The sequence below is a fragment of the Prunus mume genome, linkage group LG2, assembly GCF_029339155.1.
Source record: "Prunus mume cultivar Tortuosa linkage group LG2, ASM2933915v1, whole genome shotgun sequence".
NCBI classification, from domain to species: domain Eukaryota; kingdom Viridiplantae; phylum Streptophyta; class Magnoliopsida; order Rosales; family Rosaceae; genus Prunus; species Prunus mume.
In genome coordinates, this window is record NC_142699.1 from 5,234,667 (window position 1) to 5,262,244 (window position 27,578).

The window sequence follows — 27,578 nt, forward strand, 5'->3', positions numbered from 1 at the left end:
TAAGCACTTTCGACTATCGACATTGTGTATTTCGTTACTTACTTCGCTTTCGCATGCGAATAATTTAAAACTATGAAAGTTCATGAGTGAATAATATTGCAGGTGCATTATAGTAAAATGATTATAATGATATATGAAAATAGGTACATAATGTTACAAATAATTTATGTTGTACATGCAATCATAACTAGTATTGAAATGAAAGATGGACGTCATTTAATTTTTCTTATTATGTATATATAGAATAGAAGTCTATATATAGGTAAGTGAGCAGATGATTCTTGTTTCTGTCCCCTTTTGTTTGGTCACACCAGGCCAATATTCGTTGGATGAGCACCTCATGCTTGGCATAATAAACAAACAACTTTATTCGGAATTGGTCAAACTAGAATGAATTTACCTTTGATCCAGCTAGGCCTAAAATCAGATCCCCGGGACCAGACACATTTGGTACGCTTGTGAGTTTGTTTGCCCTACAAAATAATAAACAAGCAACCTTTGGTACATTTAGACCTCAAATTCATTCATTTCCCATGTAATTATTTTTAAAGAGAGCAAGTGGTAGGTTGCGAGTAGTATTTTGTACATTTTCGATATTTTATCGACAATATCAATTTATATTTTCAATACAATATCGATAGTGTATCAGGTATTGATGATATACATATGATCTTATTATTTTCTTGACGTACGACCAAATTTTAGTTTTCAAGATTTTGCAGATGATCTAATTTATAAATTCATTCCATGAACTGTCTTCATCGAAAACAAGTGTAGATAGGCCAGCCTATCTAGACTAGATTTATTGATGATATACAGCTAACCAGAACTTGTAGGGGATGAAATCCTTCACATGATCACTGTCTATATTTTAACCAAACACTAGGCCAAGGGAAAACGCTTTTAAGTTAAAATAGTTTTTAAGTTGGTGTGAAAAGGCACTCCCAAACACATCATAAACGACTTCTTTACGTATCTTTCCGGAACAATCTTAGTCCATGTCATCTGATCAATTGGGGAACGTACCTTCGTCTTTCATAGATCACACAAGATCGAAGATGAGTTTGACATTTGGCAAACTTTAAAAAGTAAAAATTATTGGAGGGAAACGCTCCAATGGCAAAACAAAACCTTACGTGAAGTAAATTTGATGGCAGATGCTTTGACAAATAAGTATGCTCAGCCACATAGAAAACAATCATAGAAAAAAGACGATTTCAAAATTTGGAGATACAATTTGCTAAATACAGCATGAGTGAGTGAGTATATGAGTCGTTAATCATTTAGTCTTACATGTTGCAAGTATCCAATATATTTTGGTAAGAAAAAAAAAGTTCCCGTGTAAATTATATTGAAAAGGATGATATAGATCTAAGTGGTAATATAGACTGAAATTTTAACCCTGTATATGAATGAACTTAAATGATATCGGATTGAAGTGATTTTTTGTAGAGATAACCTCTGAATGAATATTTATAAAATATACTGTTCATATTAGTAAAATACAATGCGAAATGGGCCCGACAACTTACAAGGATGTCCTTTAAATAAGCTTTATTTGACGAATTCCTCAATAACTGAAATTCTATGTGTGTGTGTATATTCATCCAACTAATATTGCTGGAATCCGAAAAGGAAAATCCAAAGCAGGAAAAAGAACAATTAGCAGGGTTCCCAGAATTTGAGGTCATAATTCCATGGTTTCATGAACAAGTCAACAAACAACTATTCTAATAGGTTTTAGAATTTAATAAACCAGATATCTGGCCAAGCAAGTTGTGATTAAAACACCACATTGAGTCAATTAATATATAAATTAAACCTAGTTTGTACATTGTGCCACCTTGCGTAAGCTAAAAGGTTCTGCTACGCGTACTTCGCGCATGAAGCACATGCCATTAGGGAACAGATTATGATAATAGACATAATCTGAATTAAATTCAGTGTTTTATTAGGTGATGAGTTGTGCTAATAAGGACCCTCTATAGGTTTCCACTGCATTCCACAATTGACAAAACCTAATATATATAGTTAGACATGAAAAGGTAGGGTTGTAGTGTTGGCGTGCTATTTCACAATAGCCCTCAGTTTAGATTTCTGAAACCCTTCGATTCAGATCTATTCCTACTGACTAGGAGAATCAAATAGGGCTTGATCCATAAAATATAGTGCCATCAGTTTTTTATGCTTGGATAAATTAAGAGTTACTGAAGTAGTCTTTTTATTAATTATAGAAATGCGATAACCGAGGAGAGAATCGGAAACAAAATTTCAGGTATAGGTAGATGTTCTCAATATCACTTGAAATTAATTAAAAAAAGGAGAAATTATAGAGTGATACTGTACTACCACGTCAGCTGATAGCAATCCTAATGTAAAAAGAAAAGAGGGAAAAAAAAAGAAGGAAAAACTTAATGTGATGATTGATGCAATAAGTTGGTAGCAATCCTTACTCTACTGATAATTTAGTAGATATCAGATCAACAATACTCTAAAATAGGCAGATATATTGTTTCTCAAAGTGATCTAAATTATGGAAGAAAACACTGAGTTTACAAAAAAAACAAAATGACACCAACCAAGTTGCATTCCATTCAAGACTTAATTGGTCGTCGAATCTTATGAACTACAACTAGTCGTGATCCATTCAAGGGAATGCCAGGTTGGTATGGATTTTGCTCATTTTTTTAATAGATCCAAGGACGGTAAAATTGTAATTAAAACCAATGAATGGAATAACTCAAAAAACAATTCAATGCAGCAATATTAAAATGGGAAACAAAATTAAAATAGTACCATGGTGTTAGCAAAATTCCATGGAAGGACACAAGAGAAGCCCTAGAGAATGTCTTATTGAAATTGGATTTAATTAGTATTAAAACATATGACTAATTATATTTTGCACCCTCCTAGTTTGGAGTGCGAAGTAATTTGGTCCCTATCTTTTAAAATTAGTAAACATAACCATGAAGTTTGAAATTGTTATAGTATTGGCTCATTCATTCATTTGGCTATCATGTTCGCCGCTCTTTTTGGATGTAACAATCGGCCATTTTGTGCATATATAAACAGCTGAATTTTTATTTTATTTTCTATAGAAATAACTGTAATTTATTTTTCATTCTCTGTCTCTCGAAGGTTAGGGTTCTATTTAAAACAAATTCTTATTTGATTTCCATGTGACATATGCTAATCCAAGTGATATTGAGTTCACGTCTATGTAAGCAAAGAATGGATCTACCGAGTTCTACATCAAAAAATAACGATTAACTTGTTGGGTATAATTATTCTAGAGATGGTTTGTTATATTTTGTATTCTTGATTTTGACTCTTTTGTTAGCGTGTAGAATGTGTGGTACTTTTTTTCTAAGAAGATTTTAACGAAACCACTGTTAACATGTGGGTTATTTTGTAATGTTCTTGGGATGTTAATGAATTCTATTTTTGTCTCAAAAAACTTGATGGTCAGACCGATACAGAGATCAATAATGCACGGATTCGCAACTTTATTGTTGTTTTTGTAATTTTTTCCAAGATAACAAGTAAATCCAACCCCCAGCTCTCAAAGATTGAATGTGTTATCGATCCTACAAAAAACTTATTGGTACAAGTAACACACGAACACCATTGTATTATATAAGAGAGAAAAATTCACAGAGAAACAAAGGAAAACAGTAAAATGGTGCATAGGGTCTTGGGAAAGGGAGATAGACACATAATAAGTCCTCATCGGAGATGATTACAGAGTGGCCGTTTGTGAGGTCACATGGTTTTCCTCTGAACTAAGCTGGTGTGTCTTGTTTTCTTCTCTCTTTTTTCTATCTCTCACTTTCTCTCTCTGTTCATAGATCTTCATCAGAATCTCTGAGACATCCACCAGCTTTTCGTCATCTTTCTCTTTTTCTATGTCCAAGTGTCCCGACCATATTATTGCCAAATGAAACTAATGGTCACCTCCCCAAATCAGAAAATTATGAAAGAGAGTAAACAGTGATCTGTTGAAAAGACCAACTTGGCCCTTCCATTGGCATGCCAAAATAGTGGGTTGAACAGGGAGATGACCGTCCTAATAGTTAAAATGGTTCTGTTCATGACATTGGGATATGCTCTTGGGCCCACACCAGGGAATTGTCTCCTCCAGAGGGTCCCACTATTGGATTATCTACTTACAATTTTAATTAATTAATAGTCAGTCGACTAGAGGTGTTTTAAGGGTTAATATGTTGAATAGAACTATTTCTCCATTTGCTACACAATGGTTATCTTTTTATGCAAGTGAGAGTAGTGTTACTTGTAATTTGTTAATGTATGTGAATTTCACGATGCATTAATGACCACAAATTATCAATATTTGTATAGAAAATTGACTATAATAATGTTCTTACAAGTGAATTACATAATTGTGAAAAAGATGTTATTAATAATACGATCAGTAAATACAGTAAAAAATAACGTTACTGTCATTTACTTAGTCGACTAGTATATTATTTCTATCTTTGGGAGAACCAAAAGAGAATCTCTCTATAATCTTTGATCTAGTGACTGGTCTACATGAAATCTCACGTGCAATACAATGTAGCTTTTTGTTTGCTAGGCTAAAGGCTCTTTTAAAAGGAACCAGGCTTTCTTATTTGGGGACGATAAAAGGGTGAGTTTGTTACTTGGTCTTTTGGGTGTAGTGCTTTGGACTTGAAGCCTAATACAATTTCTCTGATTTGGGTTTTCTTTTAGAGCAAAAAAGCTTCTCCCCTTTAAACCCTCCCTTCCTTTCAGAGCCACACAATATCTCCTCACACACTACCTGAAAGAGCACTGAAAATTCAATATACCAATTAAAACAGAGCTGCTGTTAGAAAAAGTGATTTTGCAGGGGAAAAGCATGGCATTAGAAGCTGTGGTTTATCCAAAAGAGTATCCATTTGGCTTTGGTTGCAAAGATTTCTACTCTTTCAATGGAGGAGGAGCTTCTTGGGGATGTGAGTTTATCTCACAAGAGGGTCAAAACAACCATATAGAGCAACATGTACTCAATGAAAATTGGGACTATTGCTCCTCATCTCCTTCACTTTTGCAAAATGTGAAAGAATGGGATCCCAATTCCTCACCTGAGGCCTGCACAGCTGACCAATCTGTCCAGCCAGGACACCTCTCTGCCATGGAAACACCACAACCACCACCACCACCACTAACAACAACGACAAACCGGCGCAAACGACGTCGTACCAGAAGTAGCAAGAACAAGGAGGAAATTGAGAACCAGAGGATGACTCACATTGTTGTGGAGCGCAACAGGCGCAAGCAAATGAATGAGTACCTTGCTGTCCTCAGATCATTGATGCCGCAGTCTTATGCTCAAAGGGTCAGTTTGATTATTCTTTTTATCACAAAAATCAAATTCATAATTGGATTTCTAACTACATGTCCTTTTGAATTGAATTTTTTTTGGACTGACCAAAATTCATGTGGTAAAAAAATGTTACAGGGTGACCAAGCATCAATTATTGGGGGTGCCATTAATTTTGTGAAGGAGCTAGAGCAGCTTTTGCAGTCCATGGACAGCAACAAAAGGAGCAAGCAACAACCTTTGGCTGAGTTCTTCACCTTCCCACAATTCTCAACTCGTGCAACTCAGAGCAACAACAACTCAGCTGGGGTCCAAGCAAACGAGCCAAACATGGCACAGAGCAACAGCAACCAGTGGGCAGCAGCAGACATAGAAGTGACCATGGTGGATAGCCATGCCAACCTTAAGATACTCTCCGAGAAAAGGCCTAGGCAGCTGTTGAAGATGGTGGCTGGGTTTCAAAGTCTCAGGCTCAGTGTTCTTCACCTGAATGTGACCACAGTTGATGAAATGGTCCTCTACTCTGTTAGTGTCAAGGTAGGTTTTACAGTAGTTTTACAGTAAAAGTCTTTTCAAATGATTGCTTTGCCTTTCCACAATTAATTCCCACTTTCCTCAGTCTAATTATTGTTAAGCAATCCCACACTGGGCAAACTCTGTTTTTATTCTTTTCATGTGTTTGCTGCTTTTAGGAATTTGAAAAAGAAAAAGGTGAACTTAATTAGAATATAAAATTTTATTAAAGAACAATGAAAGGAGTAAATAGGGACATCTAAGACTTTTAATCAACTTTACCAACTAATATTCAGTTTATCTTACTATTATATTATTTGCCGCACCACATTTTTTTTCATTTGCCTTTGCATTATTTTGCTATGCCGGCCAATCATGACATGCCATGCTAATAACTTTTCACATAGCAGATCTATGATTGAGGGAATAAGCAAAACAGTATTATCTCCGTTTCATACAAAGTTTTTTTGCATAAAGCCGGTTTGATGTGAAAGATGCAGTTCTTGTACTACAACGAAAAATTCTCTGAAAAGTGAAAATATACTAGCAATTATTCTCTTACCAAATTCACTACGGTTTTTAGTTACAGAAAAACCAACTAAAATTTTTGTTTATTTTTGTTGTTGTGAATTGGGACAGATTGAAGAAGGGTGCTTGCTTAATACAGTGGATGAAATAGCAGCAGCTGTTAATCAAATGCTGCGCAGAATTCAAGAAGGTGGTTTTAGCTGAAAGCTGAATTCTTTTCTCTCAGCGGATCAATTTTCCTTCGCTCTCTTTCCTTTTTATTTTGTGTTTTTCTTCATCTTTTTTTACTTTTCTAAGAAGGTGTATGTTTGCGTATTGAGAAAGAACTAATCTAATTCTCTACAGAGAAGCCACAATGATTGAAATAATCCCTCTCCAACACAGCATCTTTCCTTTAACCCTAAAACCAGCAAAATAGACAGAAAATATATATTAAGTACCTTCTCTCTCTATCATTGCTTGTTTTGCGTGATATATACAGAAGTGTTAAGAAAATTACAATTATATAATCACATAAATTTTCTACAATTTAACATAAATCTGGGGGAATATTCGTTTCATTGAGAGTCCAACAGTTTGAGCTATGGAAGGACCGAAAGTGGCCAATTCGTACAATTGAGGGTAGGGCCCTCATTGTACAATCGAATATTACTCATAGTTCTTTGAATAATGCATGAATCTAATCGTAAGTTTCTCTTAGTTGAGATTAACTTGCACATGGATTAATTCCTTTTTCACGACTTGCATTTGAGTTTCATGTGTGTTTCGTGCACGTATTGTGAGAGAAAGATTATATATGATGATCTCGTAACAATATGTGCCAAGAGGAGGATGAAGTCTGATGCCAACCCCAAAAAAATAAAAAAATCTGATGATAATTAATCGAAGTAGAAAACCAGTTTACTCAACTTAAAATTTTAAGGTTTTCTTAATTTTAAGGTTGTTGTTACAAGTTACAAAGGACAATACCTAGAGAATAAGGTTGGTGTCTCAATTGACATGAAGTCCCGAAATGGGATGTTTATTCCTTATTTTTGAGGTTTAGGTGAGAGTAGCAAACGTTTTACAGAATCCTCATGGGTTATTGGGCCAGATGTTATCTTGTAAATGTGCAATGACAAACTAAGTTGGGAATGAGCTAGGATTGAATTGGAATTGCTCATGTGTCCGATTTTATTGATTAATTTTTATTTCATACGCATACTCACTTTTAACTGGATTGTAGTGTCTTGCAGCAAAAACAAGTTTGCCTCGTGCAACTACAATCATGTGGTGCTAGTAAAGTCCACAATACATCAACTGCTGAAAATACCCACAATTGAATTTTCATTCAAATAGAATGCACATGAGATTATACCTATCTTATTTGCTTTAAAAAAAAAATTTATTTATTAACTACCAGAGCACTTTAGATAATGCGTTTTTGGTAGGAAGTTGCCTTGTGAGCAAGAAGTTACGATAGAAAGTAAAAGCTATTGGATTAGTCATGAAGAGTTTTTTTGATAAACATGTTAAGTCCAAGTTCTGAGCAAAAACGAAGAAGTTTCATTTACCAAAAGAAAAAAGAGCGAAGAAGTTTCGTGAATGAAATTATGGCAATTCAAATTAAAGTTGTTCTGTTTTTGGCACGTTATAATGAGTGTATAAAGAGAAATGACTGGGACCAATGAAAAGATAAAAAGTTAGCTTTACAAACTGTTGCCAATGGCTGCCTCTGCGTGTAGAACTTAGCCGACAAAACAAGACAAATGTCCTTTCTTTCTTTCATTATTAAGGGTGTGATTAATCCCTGCTTGGGGTTCGGCTTGCTTTTGGCCACAAAGTGCTTCTAATGGGTTTCGAACTCCTGATATTGAGGCACTAGGTAGCTTGCTAGCTAGAAATGGCAATTTGCCAACCGCACTACACCTTGTAGTTTCTTTCATTATTCTTTAGTATCAAGAAACAAATTTCCTTCTTTTTATCCGGTGAATTTTTCTAACGAAATTTTTTTTAATTATGACGATCTGTTTATAGAAGTAAATAGGCTGCAGCTGGGCTTCGTGAAATTATAATGCTGCTCGGAACCTTGGATATGCAGATGTTGTGGTAGCAGAAACTATTCAAACTAATGGGCATTTGAGATTGTTTGCTTGAGGCACACCCAACAGAACATCAGAACATTATCATTTAAGAAGATTCAAACAATTACATATACTTTTATATTGAATTTAAGATTTGAAGGAGATCCTCGAGACATTGGGTTATGGCAATTTCAGACTTATATGTGGCTCCGTCTCCGATTTCGAACTCGAGCATTCCTTGCATTATATGTATCGTGAAGCCAATTCATTTAGTTGCTAATCCGGTGGTAAATTTGTTACATTAATTGTCTAGTGCTACTTTGTGTCAACAACAGTATTCCATTCCATCGGTTGTACTTACTTTTTCTTTGACCTAACATAGGAGGTTTAGTATATTTCGACATCAGAAAAGAGAAAAAGATCTTGGACTGACTCTGGTCAAGGGGAGCTAACTTGCTCAAGTTGCGTTCTCCCAGAAACTCGTTTTCTTGCAAAGATGGTCTTTATCCAGCGATTATTTCTCCAATCCACACCAATCCAAACTGACCAATATTTCAAGTGTTAGGTGACTTTTTAAGCGTAATTTAGATTGTTGTCTTCTAACAAACCTATCCTTACAATACCGTATTGAACAATCGAAGGGTTAGAAAATTTGGACAAGCCAAAGGGCTAAAAGATTCCTGGGAAATCAAATCCCATGGCAATTGGTTCATCAAAAACTTTATCTGCGTAACCAAAATAAGAGTAACAATGGCATGATGACATCATTAACATGGTAAGTAAATACATATCAATAAACTTATGCAAGAGGCTCAAAGTTCAAGACTTAAGAGCATTTATCTGCATCAAAACCATGTGTTCGATATTAGCATTCTTCCAATATCGCTTGTATCGACACCAAGAAAGCCTCAATGAAACTACTTCTATCGTCTTTACTAATCATTTTATGGAGAGCATCTTCAATATTATATGGCTAAGTCAACATGCCAACATGCCTGTTATAGATTAGTGTACAATAAGTTTGGTATGTATATGTATGCATGTAGCATTGTTATGCAGACATCAATTGAATGCTGCATATGCAGTAATAAAAGGCTGAAATCTCTTTTCCTCACAACTCATAATTTCAAATCATGTGTCATTTTGCGTGCCACAGAAACAGAACTTAAGCACCCTCAGCTTATTGAGAGCACATGAGAAATTTCTATTTTATAGTACAATCATCTCACCTTGAACACTCAAACAAACGTCACAACCTTTACTGGGGAAGAACAGAAATCATGCTCCACTTACGTCTCAAAGACCTCTTCATCAAAACAGGGCTTAAATGTAGAGACTGACCAATTGAAGAATATCGCTTTCGAGCAACATCCGAATGCAATTTCTCAGCATTCTTCAATTTGATGACTAACATGTTTGCAGCCAAGGAAGAATCAAAAGACCAGGACCTCCTTATAAGTTCAAGAATGGAATTCCCATTAGAATTTGTTGCCTCCTTTGATGCATTTTCAAAACGAACTTGGTGTTCTTCTTCACCTTCATCCTCTGTTTCAGCTCTGCTTTCACAAACCTCATCATATCCCCGTTGATTATCCACACCCAATGCAATTTCACTCTCAGAATTTTCCACTTGGGTCTCTTCATTCGTGTCCACAGAAGCCAAATTAGGAGGCCTCAGAATATTAGCTCGGCACAGCGGGCAATTCGTGTGAGACCTCAACCAAGTATCAATACAAGAGACATGAAAAGCATGGCTGCACTTGGGCAGCAGCCTGAGAGTCTCATCTTCCTGAAACTCAGTCAAACAAACCGAACACTCGGCTCCTTCAATCAAGCCCTCATCTTTCTTGTACTTAAAAACTGTGATTGAATCTATGATCGACTGTTGCAATCCAACGGTGGAGATGAGCCACACCGGATGGTCTACTTGGTTCTCTGCAAGAAACTCCTCATCTGTGCTGCCAGATTGAGAGAGAGAGGATCCATTGCTTCTGTAACTACACAAACTTGTGTAAGACTTTACCACAATAACATAGTAGCCAATAAGGAGCAAAAGACTGGCTAGCAAAGACACTAAGAGCACCACATATGGTGAGATATGGTGGTTTTGGTCATTTTGATCAATTGCAGAAAATGGTGGGGGTGGTGGGATGTAGAAATCTGCATAAGGGTAGCAGCCATATGCACAATCTGGGCCACAAAATTCTGGACAGTCAGTTTGGTTTGTGGAAACTGGTGCAGCTGGGAAGAGTTTTCTGTGCTTGATCACTGCCATTAAAGAAGTGTGTGTTGAGGAAATCATGAAGCAGAGAGAATTGAAAAAGAAGATGAGAGACAAAGAGGGAGTGAGGTAAGCTGTCACTTTGTTTTTTTTTCTTTTATGTGAATTAGAAGAGAAGAAATGAAGTAAATAAGGTAAAGAATCAAAACACTTCTCTTTCAAGGTTTAGTAGGGTGTGTTTGGTATTTTTTTTGGGCAAAGTCAGGGAAAGTCCATGCCTCCATCGCCCTGCATGGGCTTACAAATTCTCTTGCTACAACTAGTAATTTTTTGACTGCATTTTTCTTATACGTCTTCTTCTTAGGCATATTGGGATTCAAATTCTCATTTTTGACCTACAATGCTTTGAGTAACTCTTATGAATGTACTTATAGAAAATCTAATATCTTTGAATTTGAAACGACTTAGATGCAATGAATCAATTGAAATCAATGTATTTTTAATAGCATGTTAAACCTTTAAAAAAATAATCCCTAGAACAAAAACGGAGCTAAAAAAACTCGACAGAAATTAATGACGCGGTGTAAAAGTCATGAAATTCATATAATTTGTAGACCATATAACATAATTTTGGTACTAATTATATTCTGAGGTCACCTTGTTGAAATTTTGTTGACCATGAGCCTAACTAACTCAGATTGTATAAGGGTAAAGTGAAAGGTATGTTTAGGTTTTGAATCCTCTTAGAAGCAAAAGGAAGAGAAGTAATAAGTCTCATCAAATGAAATGGACATAGTATCTGCTGCCTTATAATTTAGAAGGTTTACCTTCTGTTCTTGTGTTCTGACTCAGCTTGTAATTGCTAAACCTCTATGTTTACATATAATCAGCCCTCTTTGGAAAAACTAGTTTGTACATTATTTTTCAATGGTGCAGTGGTAAAAGCATTTGCCTGTTGTCATTAGTCTCAAGTTCAAGTTACCCCAATGACACCTCCCCCTTCCTTCCAAACTTTGTGAAGAAAAAAAACAGAGTGTTTGACCTGGGACTTCAGACGGGCTTGGGCTTGCTGGTTGGGCTTTGGGCACAGTCAATGATTGGGCCAGTAAAAATGACTCAAACACGGCAAGTGGGCAATAATTGTGATGAAAGGAATTCAAAACCCTACATATCATGCTAAAGTTGATTAGTTTAGCGTGGTTAGGTGGTAATTCAACATTAGAAAGGACTCCTATAGATTAAGGGGTAAAACGTAATTTACTCAATAATAATAAAAAATAAGGGTTAGGTGGTAATTCAACATTAGAAAGGTTGGCTTGCATTGCAGGTATGGTAAAGCATCTGACGTGCCAAGTTTGATTAGTCCAAACAAAAATTAAAATTTTCGAATTTTTCTCAAACCACCCTATACCAAAATATGAAGAATTCAATCATTTTTTCTTCTCTTTGAAAATGATAATATGCATTTTAAAGAAGATTTTCACATTTTTCTTTCAATGCACATGAAAAATGTAAAAGGACTCTCTCTCCCTCTCTCTCTCTCTCTGGTGAATTTGATCAATTATGCCCTTGTATTATTGATGGGGGAACATGCCGTGTGGCACACTTTTCTCTTTGTATTTTGTCAAGTCAAGTTGTGATTGCGAAATATAAATATAGGAATGAAGTCATAATTAATAATTTTGTTTGTACAAAATTATGGCACCGGAATAGTCAAGTTGTCAACACAACACACCTATTTGTTTGACCATGGAGGGCTATTTGCACTTGAGTATTATATGAAGCAACATCGCGAAGGAGCTTTTACCTATTTATTATCAAATTCGAACACGTAATTTCCGGTGTCCACTTCTCTTAATCACTTATTAAGCCATAAAAGCTCCTTGCTGCAAATAACCCTTTTATGATATAGCATTTGAAACGTTGTATTGTGTTATTTATGTTATGAGTTGAACTGCTCCCCACCAACGTTGGGACAGTGATGATATAGGCTTTCTCCAGAAGTGTAGGGTTCCTGAGTCAGCAAATTCAGTATGCGCGTGTTTTGAGCTATCTGTCCACAGCAGAATCTCAGATTGGAACAAAATTAGGACCAATTTTTTGCATAATTAATCTTAGAGGTAAAGCCAACACACTTTTGATTGAATGTTTCAAATCAAGCTTTCAAAAGGGAAAAAACAAGAGAAAATGGTTTCTGTTTTTCTAGGTGCTGTCTATTTTCTCTTCAACATCGTTCATGGAACGTGTCAACTACATCAACTAAATTAAAGAACGTGGTAAATTAAATTTATGCCTCCCAAGTGGTCCAGCTAGCTAAAGCCGCCCAATTTCTTCTCCTTTTTTTTGTTGAGGAATGAGTGCATGTCTATATACCTTCATGCCTAGGTGCCCACTTGCATTATGATCAACAGGACTTTATTGTTGGGTCAACACCAATAATATTCTTAGAAGTTGCATGGTTCTAACTTCAAAGGTCCCATTAATACTAACTAGCAAATAGTTTGGCAGTACATATTTACTTAACCTTGGAAGAGTTCTTAAGTTTGTATTTCTCGTTCCAGTAATGTAATCACTTTGTTGTAATTATAACCAAGTTGGAAATGTTTTAAAACCTAACCAAGTTGTTGTATATACATATTACATATATTAAGTCATGATACATACATATTTAACGACTGCGATTGATCGCTAATGACCATTAATTTAGTCTAATCTCATTTTCCTTTCATCTTGTTGCAGGAGCACCCGAATTCAACAAGTAGGCATCAATCGAGGTGGGCCCATGGTTAGTGGTAATAGTATGCTGTTTGATTTTTATACAAGTTTGTTTCTTCGATGCAACCGAAATGGACTATTATTTTATCCACACGACGGGCACCTCATGAAAATTACACAGGAAAGTTCCACCGAATGTGAAACTACAATACAGAGCGTATCAGAAAACGTGAAGCGAATGAAAAGAAGGAGAGCGACAATCATCATTGACTTTGAGTACGTATATATATATCATTAGCTTTACTCCAAATCCACAAAATTAGCGTGTCAAACAAAACATTAGTTGAAAATCTCTACGCCAGTTCGTCCAATCCCTGTAACCCCACAAGCCATTTTCTTCTCTCTTGACGTATTGCTTTTTACAAGCAGGTTCTAGACAACTTAATATTTACCTTTCTAGCCTTGTTTTCTAAGTCTTCAGCAAAAACCCATCTCAATACAAACTTGGATTGTTAGGCCATGGCCATGTCGATTACAAGCACAACAACAGCAGTTGCTCCTTGTAACTCTAGGCATCTGCAGGCTTCAAGTTTTGGTCCTAGTTGTCTCAGTACAAATCGCAGGGACGGCAGATGCCATTTTCTTGGAAACAGAAGCTTCTTGCAGTCGATCATGAAGGTCCAAAATGGCACCAAGATAAAGATGTAAGTAAATCCTCGTTATCTTCAGCTCCATAAATTTCAAATTAAATTTTATTTTTTGTCTCTGATGAGATGAACTTAATTAATGATATGATATATCATATATGCAGGGATGTGGTTGTCAATGGTGTTGAACCTGGAACTCCTCTGCCTTCTGATCCTTCTCCTGGGACTTCTTGGTACGTCCGATTCTTGATCTGTTCGAATATTTTTTGTATAATTAATATCCCATATATGCATTTTAATTTACTTTGTTGTACACTGTGTATGCAGGAAATTATGGCTCGTGGGGATACTTATCTCAGTAGTTGTACCCTTTTGGAAGAACAAATGGTGGCCATTGCAAAAGTTCAGAGGTAAGGAATCAAAAGTTATTAATGTCATTATCGTCATCACAGTCGTCGTCATTTTTTTTCCTTTTGATCTCGGAAGGAGAGATTCGAAAAGTTGAGACTTTTTCTCGTATATTAGAAAGAGATATCATTAAACTAAGAACTAGTTGATGCATCATTAAATATTTATAATTTAATTGCGTTATGTACAGAGCAAGTCGAAACGACGCTCGATTCAGTAGAAGATGTGGCAGAATTGGTGGAGAAGGTGGCCGGGGAAGTGGAGAAGGTAGCCGACGACATTGCTGATCATCTTCCTCAGGGAGATCTTCAAAAGGCAGCAAGGTTTGTTGAGAATGTGGCAAGAGAAGCAGCCAAGGATGCGTCGCTAGCTGACGATCTCATTGAGAAGGTCTTTAACCTTTACCTAATTCCCTTGTTTTAATTCTTAAACTCTATGTTTGAAAGCGACCTACCATATTATAATAACATTATCTCGTTAGTAGTTAGTACTAATTAAATATTTTATTTCATAATTAACGGGCGAGGGTCGCATGTTTTAAGCTCCATGTTTAGTGGTTGTCAACATCTGGCACATTGATGAAGAAATTAAAACAGAGAAGGGAAGCAAAACAGAGGACTAGTTTTAAAAACTTTTGCAGCAAGGAAGAGTTCAGTTAAATTTTCTGGTTTGATCTGAACTCTCAAAAGATACATCTAAGTCTGTCGGGTTTTAACGGAAAATAGATAGGACTGCTGTTGTATGATTGATGCTGAGGTTAACTGTTTGATAATTGGTTTTAGTTAAACAAATCTTTCTGTCTTTGTATGTGTCTCTGTCTCTGTCTCGTGGTTATGCAAGAATATCGAGGAAATGAAGCTAATCTCGTCATTTCTAATGAGCTCAAGTTTTTCTGCTTCCCACATGTCCCCATCACATTCACTTCATAGCTTCAGATACATATATGTATATACACCCCCAAACTAGGAACTTTTAATGGTACTAACCAATTCGTATTTAGTACGAACGCGGTTGTAACTGTTAGATCGACAAGTTCACCCAAAGGCAAATTAGTCTGTCTTTGAATGCACGTTATTAAGACATAGCTTCTATTTTCGATGTGATAAGTTATTGTCAAGCAGAAGGAAGTTTTCTATAGAAAGAATTTATTGAGTAGTTTGGAGAGTGCAGATAGAATCATATACATGTGATTGATGATTGCCATTACAAAATTGCAGGTTGAGGATGTAGAAAAGGAGGTGGATTCTATCATCGATCAGGCCAATGAGAAAATCAAAGCATCTGACGATACTGAAAAGGAGACAGCAAAAATCAAAGACGCCACTGATATCAAAAATAAGATAATAGAGATCAAAGAAGCAAATAATATAAAAAAAGGAGACAATTAAACCCTGAGGCAGCTTGTGGCTCAATGTAACAACAATTCTTGCATTTTATTCATTTTTATTATGTTATTAAATTAATCGTGTTATGAGGAATTAGGGTTTAAGAATTATTGTACCTATATGTAAGATTATATGTTGATGAAATATAAGTTCTAGTTAGTTTTGTAAATTACATAAATTTGATTTAGTGGTACTTCTCTTGACACGGAGTTGGGAATTAAGCCCAATTGGATTTATATGGGAATGAGTTTGGATTTCCTCAAATGGGTTGGGTTAACTTTGAAACTTCCCAACACCTTGCATCACTGTGAGAAATTTGCTCGATGTGTTCTTAACATTGCCACGTGATATCCACTATAGTATACCATAGTCTAATGTAGAAATCTAACGATCATCCATATTATAACATGTAAATTAATAACATATGTGGAGGTTTAGGATCACACCATTTTTTTTTTCCATCTCACACTTGATGCCATTTATGACTCCCTCCACCTCAACTTGGCACCAGCAATTCCGATTATCAAATAAGTTTTTTTTTTCCTTTGGGTTTGATAAATCCCTCCTCTCACACCCCAATTCGGCATTATTGATGCTCCCAAGTTAATCATACAAAATATGATTCCTTGAGTGTGAGTTTGAGTGAGGATTGATGGAGAGTGAGTTGCAAAGAGGTTGGCACATTACATTATTTTTCTTTTTCTTTGTTTTGTTTATCTATTTTTAAATACTTTTAATTAAATGAAAAAAATTGAAAGATTTGAATAACAAATTTTGGAATGGGTGTGTAAAGAAAATTGAAGGTGGCTTTAGAAATATGGATGGTGTTGCATACGCTAGTTCTTTTTTCCGGGTGATTAATATGTAGCTTCCGTTTCGCTTGCCACGTGGATCCATCACGGGCGCCACTTATTTGGTGCCCTTCCTGTATAAACAAGCTCTAACGGATAGCGCCCTTAAATTTGAAAATCTTGCAGACTAAAATTCGAAAAGCAAAAAGAAAGCAGAAAGAAGCGAAGGACAGCCCAGATAAACCCTCCTCTCCATTTCAGACCAAAATCCCAAATCCCCACGCCTCGCGAATTCGAATCGCTATCATCATTTCTTGGGTTTCAATTCGAGCCCAGATTGATTAACAGTACCCGCGCTCTGATCCTTCAATCAAACCCTAAAACAAATCTGAATTTTTTTGCATTTCCTAGGGGTTTCGCCAGTCTAGGATTTTCTAAGATCGAGCAACCAAAGAAGAATGGATCTTCCGCAAAAAATCGACGATTATATCAAGGAATCGATCGATCACTCCTTGGGCCTCCCTGTGTCCACGCACACGCTCGAATTGAAGCTTCGATGCTCGGAAGAATCGAAGCAGCGGCTTCAGAACCAGTACTCTGTTCTACTCGCAAAAATGAAGGAGAAAGATCAAGTCCTCGAGCGCGCTAGGGTTCGTGTATTTACATATTCATATAATTGTATCGATAATTGCTTTCTTTTTGCGTTTTTGTTTTTGATGGTTTCGTTATTAGGCTGAAGCGAGTATGAATGCACAAGCTTTGAGGAAGTTCGTTGAGGAGAATCAGAGATTGGCGTCAGAGTGCGCGCATCTAGTGACCCAGTGCAACAAATGGGAGAGAGAGTGCTCGCTCTATGATCACGACCGGGAGGCTTTGATGGATTTTGGGAACGAGGCTGACCAGCGTGCCAAGGAGGCTGAGATTCGTGTTCAAGAGTTGGAGGACGAAGTCAAAGAGTTAAGGGATGAATTGGGGTTCTACAAGCACAAATTAGAGATGCATTCGGTAATTTCTTCAACCGTTTTAGTTTTTGTTATGTTATTTGCTTTTGATGAATTGAAAGAAAATGAATTTGGACCTTTTCTGGTTAATATTCATTGTTTTTTAGACTTGTACTGTGATGGGTTTGTGAGACTTGCAAGTGCATTTGCGTATTTGTGGGAAATGGGATTTATGGTGTGAATACCCTTTTACCTTAGTTTTCCTTTTCTGGTTAATATTTTTCCAGCTTTATGCATTCAAAAAGTTCAATTATGGCTGATGCCATCATTTAGTTTTGTATCCAAGGAGACAAGGGGTGAAAATGTTACTTTTGCAGCAATTAAATGAATCTTAATCACACATACGTGTGCACGCATTCCACCTACAGACGGTGTGAATAGAACTTGTGATTTTTGGTTTTATCTTGGTCAGTTCTTTTGAAGCATGTGGAAGAACAATAAGTACAGTACATTAATGTAATTATGTTTTGAATGCTGATAAACATTTTGATGTTGAAGGTTGATTCATCTTCTGATGACACAACCATTGGAGAGAAACTACTGGAGTCTGTTTTAGCAACATTGATCAGTAAAGATGAAGCTGTGTCTGCACCTGCATTTCTGGAGGCCAATGGTGGAAATGAGTCATGTCAAATGTTGCTCAAAATGTGGAACCGGTGAGTTTATATACTGAGATGGTGAAGTTGTAAGTTAGAATTAGAATGTGATTTTTAGCAGACTCCAGATTGAGAGTAACTGCCTGTATCTGAATGTTAATCTCTGATTTCTAAATTGAGCCATGACTTAATATTTCCTTGTCTATGTGGTAGCTTGAGGCCATCGACTCAAAAAGTTCTGTCACTGGTGGCCAAGGTAAAGACACTTGAGAAGGACAAGGAACATCTAACGATGAATCTTTGTACCGCTGAAGAAGAGGTGAGAAAACTTCCACCCCGGGTTCTGTCCTTTACCTCTGTCTTCAAGATGCCACAGACCCTATATTGGGTAAATGATAACCCGCATTTTTTATGTACTTAGGTCAAATTGCTTTTTGAAGAGAACAAAGTGCTAGATGTGGAGAACAAAAGATTACTGAGGCAGTACCACAAGGAAAGAAACCAGTCTGGTTCAGGCGGAAAACATAACGACAGTGCATCAGCAAAGGTGAGACGAAGGGAAAAAAATTAGCATAGATTTGTATGTTAAGTATATACTGTATATATATACAATTCTCTGAGAAGCTCATCATGATTGTTGGATCTAACTTATATTATGGTTTCTTCTTTGCAGTCGAATAAGCGAAAATCAAGCACAAAGATGAGCAGCCCGATTCAAGCGAAGATTGATTTCAGTGACCAAGAACCAGCAAGACAGCCCCTTTCACCCTTGCGTTGTAACTCCCCTAACTCTAGAAACCGTAAGAAGTAAAAGAAATTTTTTCCAACAGTCTGATTTGTACCTTTTGTGTATTGAGGATAGCATATGACTTGAGATTACAGAATTTGGAATGACTAACAAGTTTTTTTTTGGGTAAGAATCATTTGCTAAGTCTTTTTAGTGAATGGATGGGCATTGTCCTGTTCTTTTCTTTTCACTTCTTATATTGTTTGTGGTTTTTCTGTTTTTAAATTCTTAGAAAGACGACAATGCATAGGAGGCAGTCTTTTGAAGGAACATATTTCACATAAATATTTTTAAGATCATCTGAAATTTGACTTTGAAAGGCATGTATTTGATCACGAAAGCAGCAGCGACATGTGCCCGATGATAAACAGACAAATAATTTGATTGGTTGGGCAAGCAAGTCAAATCTACAAAGTATTTAGGATTTCAAGCTTTGATAGGATTTTAAGCTCTTCCGGTGAAATCTCAGAGTTCTGTTCAATCTCAGATCCCTATTTCACATCGCCCGTGAATATTGTTCCGGTTAAAAAACATATTCCAGCCCAACTATCAATCCCTTCACCCAACATTTGAAATCTCAATTCAAATCCAAATGCCAACAGCCAAACGTGCCCTGAAGGTTATCTCTCCAAACATGTTTTGCCCAACCGTTTATATTGTTACTGTTGGTGATGTATTGTCAAAAAAGCAATAACAGCTAACATCATCCTGGATTGTGGTCCTATGACAGAATCCCCAATAAATTGTCATAAACGAGCTAGAAAGTAGGTTTACGTGGTCATGACCATGGAAGCCACATCTAGATCTTTCACTTCTCAATGGAAATATGATGTCTTTTTAAGTTTTTGAGGTGACGACACTCGAAAGCGTTTTACAGACCACTTATACACTGCACCGGATGGAATAAAAAGTTTCAAGGATGAGCCTGAACTTCATAGAGGGAAAGCTATTTCTCCAGAACTTTTTACTGCAATTGAACAATCGAGGTTTGCTCTCATTGTTCTGGCAGAAAATTATGCATCATCAAAATGGTGCTTGGCTGAACTTTTGCAGATTGTTGAATGCATGGAAGCAAGAGAAACTGTTCTATTAATTTTCTATATGATGTCGATAAAAGATAAGAAGAGGAGATTTACGAGGAGTAAACAGGAGATAAGACGAGAGAGGTTGCCGCCCCACCATTCATAGCCCACACAGCAAGTGCAGAGGAACAGACTGAAAGTGCAACAGCCAAGGTGAGACGAAGGGAAAAGCTTAGCTTTGATATGTATGATATATGTGTTCATCTAGCTCTCAAGTATACATATAGATAAACTACAATTCTGTGAGATGCTCATCATGATTGTTGGATCTAACTAATGTTATGGTTTATCCTTCGTAGCCAAATAAGCGAAAATCGAGCTCAAAGATGAGCAGCCCGATTCAAGGGACGATTGATTTCAATGAACAGGAACCAACAAGACAGCCCCTATCCTATGTCTACGCCAGATGTCTCCAGTGAAGCACAATTAAAAGCTTGAACAATATGCACGCTAGATGGAAGCTCCGGCAATGCTTCAAGCTTGTAACAATCCATCAAGCCAAGACGCTCAAGGCAAGAAAGTTGATAGAAACTACTGGGTAGGCTAACAAACGGATTTCTACTTAGATCTAAAGCTGTTACTGAGGGCAACTGGAAGCCAAGATTATTGGGAGTTGCTCCTTCAGACAGATTGCAGTCACTTAGACCGAGAAATGTTCAAGAATGGAAATGGGATAAACATGGCAACCACAAAGCTGCGGGACTTGGGCTTACTTTTCGCGATGATCGGAAAGGGCAAAGTGCTATATTCCATCTTTTGAACGCTGGCCATTTACATCCATCCAAAGTTAAGTGTTTAAGGTTTTTCAAAAGATCAATGGAGGTAGGTGATTCTTTTATAGCAGTTCTACTCATCAAGCTCTTCCAAACACTCAATGTGCCCCAAGTCTTCTGGCAACTTCTCAAGCTTCGAGCAATCAGAGTTATTAAGAACTTTGAGAGATTTCAAGCCAGATACCCTGCTTGGAAGTCGCACAAGGTTTTCACAACCTTCCAAGTCCATCAAAGTAAGTCTTCCAAGATGCACAACAGTTGGGTCAAGCTTACGCAATCGTTCACAACCTACAAGAAGCAAACGCTCAAGTTGTGGAATATCTCTGAAGTCCGGGGTCTTGACAAGATTCCGACACCAATTGAGGTTAAGGATTTTCAAATTGTATGAAGGCTGTTATGAAGTGAAAACATAGCAAAATTAGCTTCCAGGATTCAAAAAGTACTATAGGTAATAAGGATTATAACAGAGAAGATACCTTTATCCCTTTCCAAAGGTATCGAATGTCACTATGACGCATTCGAATAACTATTAGATCATCAGGATTGAAAGTCGATGGCAAAGACTTTAGAGGAAATTACTAGGAATCCGTCAATTACTAGGAAGATATTCAAGTCCGTCAGAGAAGTCCACTTTATAATGATCAATAATGAGGAGTCTTGACTCTTTTCATCATTGAGAAGGATTTAGCATGCACATCCAGCGCTCTTGCTCATATATTGATCGGAAAACTATACTTTCTATTGCTTCGGTTCCCTGTTATAAACATGCATGAATAAACAGTAAGATCATAACATACCAAAGGGATAGTATAGTAACTTATATAATATCCGCAAATCAACTAAAATTCTTGTATAAACACTTGCGTATTTTTACTCAAAGACATAGTTGACATCTTCATAACGCCGCAACCTGCTCCGCCTGCCTGGATCATTTGGTGATTCTCGGCGGACAATTTCTCGACCCATTTCTTGGGGTAAATCATGCATCCATATTTTGTCCCTTGAAATAGTTAAGAGAGATTTCTCCCCAAGGATCTCAATTTCAATACATGTATAAAATCCACAACGGTCTAACACTTCTATTAGTTTATCGTTAAACATCCCGTTAAAGAAACAAGCAATGTCTAGGAAAATTTTCTTCTATCTGTCACAGCCACGAGTCACAGCTCATCAAACAATTTCAATTGCTGATCTTCAGTTTGCAGTCAAGTTTCAAAACCAATGAGGGAGGTTATAAATTGTAGTGACTGAGGGAGCTTAAATTGATTAAATGCCTCAGGAGAAAGTACTCAGGACAGAGGAGGAACTTACTGAACTAATAGTGAAGTGCTGCTCTGGTAAAAAAAGATTTTATAAAAGTTTAAACACTAAACCAACAGGCATGGCCCACGTGGTGGTTTTCATGACAAAAGGCAAGGAATATGGCTAAAGGCATAAAACAGAGTATTCATGTTTTTCACACTCATCTTTTCTTTTATCTTCTCTTTTATCACTTGTCTTCCATCTTCTGCATCTTTTTTATTCAAAATGCTCATAACTTACTATTCCTCCTTCCCTTAGACGACATAAAAATAAAGTAATAATAATAATTAAAGTACCCAATAATAAGGAAGATGAACAGTAAAACCTGTCATTGATATAAATGGATGAAAATTACAAAATGATATGAAGAAAACCAAAACAAAGAAATATACAAAATAACTCAACTGTTTAAATTCTACATCTAAACCACCACAAAAACTATAAAGAAACTAAAACTATGGAGAGATTATAAAACTAACTCCAGTGGAAAGTTAGACACAGTCTGTTCGGAGGAAGTAAAAAAGGCCCCAAGAATATGTATGCTCAAGTAGAATATGTACAACCTGATTAATATACGAACGGGACTTTGACTTTGACATGTGGATCTTCTTGGAACAGCTAGGTATGGAAACTTGTGGTCGGGCTGCAGACCGTGGCTCATCATCCTGGGCTTGGATTGAAATTTGGTTGATAAAATAAACAAAGGATACATAACCTTTACTGTTGATCCCATGAGGATATCTAGTACTGTTTTGATCTTTTTGGATCAGGTTCTTCATCAATACTAGTTGTACGGTCTCTTTCACCCTGACTTTGAGTTTGACTAGGTCCTGCCCCAACATCAAAGTATTCACAGCCTCTCTTGGCAATCCCATCTGCCTTCTCAAAACTGCTCTCAGGGAATTCCAAGACCTCTTCACATTTGTCAACTCTGCTCTGCCTCGGATATGTTTGCTTCAGAAGCACTTCCACATCTTCCTTGTATACCAAACAAACTGCACACTTCTCCACCTCCACTCTTCGTTGAAGGGATGGAAATGAGAATTCAAGCCGAGTGTGGATATTCTGCCATTCGCTAACAAAATTTTTATGACGTGAAAGATAGCATAACCAAAGGTGGCCTGATTTTGCTGCTGCTTGAATGGATCCCAACCAACAGCTCAAAGCTACCTTCTCTTCCAATCGTTTTCCGTTGACACTCAGTTCGCAAAGAATAAAATCAGGACGTGGCTGTCCAAAGACGGCACACAATGCAAACCCCATCCACTTATCAGTAAACCAACCTGGACGCAGCTCTATAGTTATTGAAGATCCCAAACTTTTATGGTTGAACCACTCAGGAATTTCATTTCCTGGAACAACAAAATCACATTGAGACCCAGTAAATTTGAAACCGCTGCTAAGAAGTTTAACAACGTCTGCACTGGACGTTCCCAGTGAATTACAATTGTAAGCTTCAACAGAAGACATACTAGACGGGAGGTCTGGCAATGCTTGAAGCTTGGGGCAATTCCCCACGGCAAGAGATTCAAGTTGAGAAAGTTGGGCGATGCTGCTGGGTAGGCTAGCAAATGGATTTCCACTTAGGTATAAACATTTTAATGAGGACATGTGACCGAGATCACTGGGAATATCTCCTTCCAAAAGATTGCAGTCACTTAGATCTAGTTCTGTTAAAGAACGGAAACCAGATAAAGAAGCCAACCACAAAGCTGTGGCATTTGGACTTACTTTCAGCAATGGCGCGGCCGGAAAGGGAAGAGCATAATATTCCATGCCTTAGATGATGGACCTTTACAACCATTGAAAGATAATACTTTAACGTCTTTGAGAAGACCAATGGAGGAAGGTGGTTCTCTTACAGCAGTTCCACTCACATCGAGCTCTTCCAAACCCTCAACATGGCCCAAGTCTTCTGGCAATTTCTCAAGCTTTGAGCAACCAGAAACATTAAGAACTTTGAGAGATTTTAAGCCCCGTACACTGCTTGGAAGACGGATGAGGTTTTTGCAATCTTTCAAGTTCATCAAAGTAAGTCTTTTAAGCACCACAACAGATGAATCAATCTCATATAACCGTATACAACCTTTAAGAATCAGACGCTCAAGAACTGGAATACCTCTGAAGTCCGGGGTCTTGACAAGACTCAAAGAGTAACTGAGATCAATCATTTTCAAACTTTTTATAGGCTGTTAAGCAAAAGCATAGAAAAATTAGCTTCTATGAATCAACAATGTCTACAGGGAATAAACGTTCAAGAAGTGAGAAGATACCTTTATATGATTAAGGCAACTATGATGCATATTAAGTTCTATCAAATCCTCTGGATTGAAAGATGATGGCAAATATTTTAATGGAAATTTCGGCCATTCAAGAATCCGTAAACTATCGGGAAGATATTCAAGCCCATTAGAGAGGTCCACATTATTTAGCTTGAGGTATCTCAATTTGTTCATCATTGAAAAGGATCTAGCATTGGCGGTCACCAATTCTAGCTCAAATGGGTGCACCATTATGCCTTCTATTGTATCTTTTCCCTAATAAGGAAGCATGAAAAAAACAATAATTAAACTCATAACATAAGCAAGCCATTAATTAGTAGAAAATCATGTTATTTGATATACTAACAAAGAAAAACTAAAGTTAATCCTGTACTAGAATCTCTTACTGTATTTTCACTCAGCACTTGATCGATGTCTTTTCTACGCCACAACCTGCTTCGCCTGCCTAGATCATCAGGAGACTCTCGGCGGATAATTTCTCGACCCATTTCTTGGATTAAATCATGCATCCACAGAATGCCATCTGAATTAGTTAAGAGAGACTTCTCAACAAGCACATATATTCCAATATCTGCATAAAAGCCGCAAGCGTCCAATGTTTCTCTTACTCGATCTTTGCCCTTCCAGTTAAAAAAACATGCAATGTCTAGAAAAATTTCTTCTCATCATAATCTAGACCATCATAACTGATTTTAAGTGTCTCCAAAATATCCAAATTACAAACTTCTCTTAGCTTATCCAACGCACTTTTCCATGCACTTAGATCTCTTCCATGCAAAAAAGACCCCAAGACTTTAACTGCTAATGGAAGTCCTCTAACATAATCCACAACACAGTTACACAAATCAACATAACTTTGTTCAGGGTAATCTCTCTTAAAGGCTTTCCAACTTAAAAGCTGAAGAGCTTCATGGTCACTTAGTCCCTGGACCTCATATGTTCTATCCATTCCATGTGTGATTAACAAATGCTCATCTCTAGTTGTAATGAGAACTCGACTTCCGAAACCAAACCACTCTCGGTTTCCAGCTAGATATTCTAATTGGTCCAAATGGTTCACATCATCAAGAACTAGGAGAACCTTTCTGTGACATAGAAACCTCTTTATCAATTTCACTCCTTCACCAATGTCCCATATGTATTCCTTTTCTATCCCTATCTTAGAAAGAAGCTGCTTTTGTAAATGAGCCAGGCCACTCTGTACAAAATTATTTCTAACATTTGCAAGAAAGATACTGAATTCAAATTCATGAGAGATTCTCTCAAAAAGAACTCTGGCAATTGTGGTCTTGCCAATCCCACCCATCCCCCGTATTCCAAAAAAGCAAACATCTTCCACCCTTCCATCTAAAAACAAATTGATTTCCTTTAATCTTGAATCCATTCCAACCAGATCCTTCTCATCGCTTAAGAGTGTAGGGCGCAAGTTTTTCCATACTAGTTCAACAATATTTTTTATGAGCTCTGATTCGTACCTATTCAAAGAAAATATTATATATGTTAATCATGTGGTTCGCTTGTATATATTAATTAAATGGACAAAGAAGCAAAATGTAGATACGTTTTTACTAGTTTTATCATGGGACCTGAATCAAACCAAAGCTGAATAATTACAAAATAATATGTGTGCATTGTATTATTAGCCCAAAGCTGAATAGTTACACCAGAATACCTGTGCATTCTATTTTCTTTTTTCTTTTTCAATGGCATTTATAGCTGCATATTATATCAAGCACATTCTGTTATCTTGCCAATAAGTCCCTTGAAAAAAAGTTCCAACTATTGTTAAGCGATGCAATTTTGCAACTATTCATACTGATTACACTAAACCTTGCATATATTGTTCGATCTATGTCATTCCTAAAACATTGAAGTCACAATAGATGTATATATAATCATCATATATAAAAAATGGTCTTGTAAAGCAAAAAGAAAACAGTGATTCATACCAGTCCTTCGAATCCCATCCAGACAAATTTGCCACTTTTGTTAAAGCTTCTCTCCACCTTTGCACCTTCTGTAAATCATTCCTAAAATTTTCTTCATGTTTAGTGAAGGCTTCTGTAAAATTTCCAGTCTGCTTTCGTACATCAGATGGATTGACTTCATAGAAAATTGGCAGCACTGTTTCTCTTGCTTCCATGCATTCAAGAATCTTTAACAGTTCATCCAAACACCATGCTGACGCTGCATAATGTTTTGAAAGCACAATGAGTGCAAACCTCGAATCCTGAATTGCAGTAAAAATTTCTGGAGAAATAGCTTTCCCTTTTTGAAGTTCAGGGTCATCCTTGAAAGTTAGTATTCCATGATGTTCCAATGCAGTGTACAAGTGGTCTGTAAAACTCTTCCAGGTGTCCTCGCCTTTAAAACTCAGAAAGACGTCATATTTCCATTTAGGAGTTGAAGAAGGGAAAGATGTAGAGGTTCTTTCCATTCTCATCCCGGCCGACAGGAGGCTACTTTGTAGATTTTATGGACAATTTATTGGACCATAAGTTAACTGCAAAAGCTTTCATGATTGTTTGAAGTCTTGGCAACGGTTGAAAATGCACAGAAAAAATGGATGAAATTTCCTTGTGAACAGACTATTGGTTTTCATTGTAGAAAGAATTGCACATACAATTGTACTATATATGTAAGAAACAAAGAAACAAAAACAAAAATAGTTGGTCTTGACCTGGTTTCCTGGAAATTATTTGAAGTTGGTCAAGCTTCAAGTCCTATCCTTCATTCACCAAGAAGGGAGCTTTAAAGGGGAAAACAAGAAAAGACAATGGAGGGTGTGAGGAAATACAGAGTGATGTACAAGATTGTGGGATGTCAATTGTAATGGCTCAGGAGGAAGCATGAACTGAACTAATTTTGTGTGTGACTTCTGCTTAAAGGACCTAAAGACAGACAGAGGTAGATGAAGGGTTCCAGCGGGTCAAGTTCCATGGGCAGCATACTTGTTGCCACCACTCGATACCACAGAATTGCTAACAATATATTATAAAGTTTGCTTCCACCTAACAAACGAAAGGAAGTTTCTGATTGTATACCATGCACATTTGATCAACAAAAATGTATATACAAATAGGATATAAAGTTTGGCATAGGCTCAAGTCCCACAGCCAAAAACTTGAAACCCAATTAAT

The 27,578-nt window shown here is 36.8% G+C and overlaps 4 protein-coding genes and 1 pseudogene across 5 annotated transcripts; 3 read left to right on the plus strand and 2 right to left on the minus strand.

Annotated features, from left to right (window-relative positions):
- The first annotated feature begins 4,584 nt into the window (after positions 1–4,584).
- LOC103319583 (transcription factor bHLH96-like) lies at positions 4,585–6,753 on the plus strand. The gene is made up of 3 exons (XM_008221136.2): positions 4,585–5,359; positions 5,483–5,881; positions 6,497–6,753. The coding sequence occupies exons 1-3, from the start codon at positions 4,880–4,882 to the stop codon at positions 6,587–6,589; spliced, it is 972 nt and encodes a 323-aa protein (XP_008219358.2). The 5' UTR covers positions 4,585–4,879; the 3' UTR covers positions 6,590–6,753.
- A 2,775-nt stretch (positions 6,754–9,528) lies between these two features.
- On the minus strand, positions 9,529–10,869 carry LOC103319582 (RING-H2 finger protein ATL54-like). The gene has a single exon (XM_008221135.2). The coding sequence runs from the start codon at positions 10,748–10,750 to the stop codon at positions 9,707–9,709; it is 1,044 nt and encodes a 347-aa protein (XP_008219357.2). The 5' UTR covers positions 10,751–10,869; the 3' UTR covers positions 9,529–9,706.
- Positions 10,870–13,691: 2,822 nt separating this feature from the next.
- LOC103319581 (uncharacterized) lies at positions 13,692–16,002 on the plus strand. Its single transcript, XM_008221134.3, has 5 exons — positions 13,692–14,088; positions 14,196–14,264; positions 14,359–14,441; positions 14,630–14,829; positions 15,657–16,002. The coding sequence occupies exons 1-5, from the start codon at positions 13,904–13,906 to the stop codon at positions 15,825–15,827; spliced, it is 708 nt and encodes a 235-aa protein (XP_008219356.2). The 5' UTR covers positions 13,692–13,903; the 3' UTR covers positions 15,828–16,002.
- Positions 16,003–16,779: 777 nt separating this feature from the next.
- Positions 16,780–19,132, plus strand: LOC103319580 (uncharacterized). The gene is made up of 6 exons (XM_008221133.3): positions 16,780–17,265; positions 17,348–17,620; positions 18,115–18,272; positions 18,426–18,531; positions 18,634–18,759; positions 18,886–19,132. The coding sequence occupies exons 1-6, from the start codon at positions 17,074–17,076 to the stop codon at positions 19,021–19,023; spliced, it is 993 nt and encodes a 330-aa protein (XP_008219355.1). The 5' UTR covers positions 16,780–17,073; the 3' UTR covers positions 19,024–19,132.
- A 933-nt stretch (positions 19,133–20,065) lies between these two features.
- On the minus strand, positions 20,066–27,371 carry LOC103319627 (TMV resistance protein N-like; annotated as a pseudogene). Its single transcript, XR_016124555.1, has 6 exons — positions 26,388–27,371; positions 24,825–25,913; positions 24,430–24,693; positions 22,901–24,345; positions 21,331–21,417; positions 20,066–21,248 (listed from the first exon to the last, which is right to left on the minus strand). The product of XR_016124555.1 is annotated as a TMV resistance protein N-like (transcript).
- Between the last annotated feature and the right edge of the window lie 207 nt (positions 27,372–27,578).

Excerpts from the sequence above, each read along its gene's own strand:
- LOC103319583 (XM_008221136.2), top strand. The coding sequence starts at position 4,880 with ATGGCATTAGAAGCTGTGGTTTATCCAAAAGAGTATCCATTTGGCTTT. Across the intron at positions 5,360-5,482 it reads CGCAGTCTTATGCTCAAAGG|GGTGACCAAGCATCAATTAT; the intron begins GTCAGTTTGATT and ends AAAATGTTACAG. Across the intron at positions 5,882-6,496 it reads TCTACTCTGTTAGTGTCAAG|ATTGAAGAAGGGTGCTTGCT; the intron begins GTAGGTTTTACA and ends GAATTGGGACAG.
- LOC103319582 (XM_008221135.2), bottom strand. The coding sequence starts at position 10,750 with ATGATTTCCTCAACACACACTTCTTTAATGGCAGTGATCAAGCACAGA.
- LOC103319581 (XM_008221134.3), top strand. The coding sequence starts at position 13,904 with ATGGCCATGTCGATTACAAGCACAACAACAGCAGTTGCTCCTTGTAAC. Across the intron at positions 14,089-14,195 it reads AATGGCACCAAGATAAAGAT|GGATGTGGTTGTCAATGGTG; the intron begins GTAAGTAAATCC and ends TCATATATGCAG. Across the intron at positions 14,830-15,656 it reads CTGACGATCTCATTGAGAAG|GTTGAGGATGTAGAAAAGGA; the intron begins GTCTTTAACCTT and ends ACAAAATTGCAG.
- LOC103319580 (XM_008221133.3), top strand. The coding sequence starts at position 17,074 with ATGGATCTTCCGCAAAAAATCGACGATTATATCAAGGAATCGATCGAT. Across the intron at positions 17,621-18,114 it reads ACAAATTAGAGATGCATTCG|GTTGATTCATCTTCTGATGA; the intron begins GTAATTTCTTCA and ends TTGATGTTGAAG. Across the intron at positions 18,273-18,425 it reads TTGCTCAAAATGTGGAACCG|CTTGAGGCCATCGACTCAAA; the intron begins GTGAGTTTATAT and ends TCTATGTGGTAG.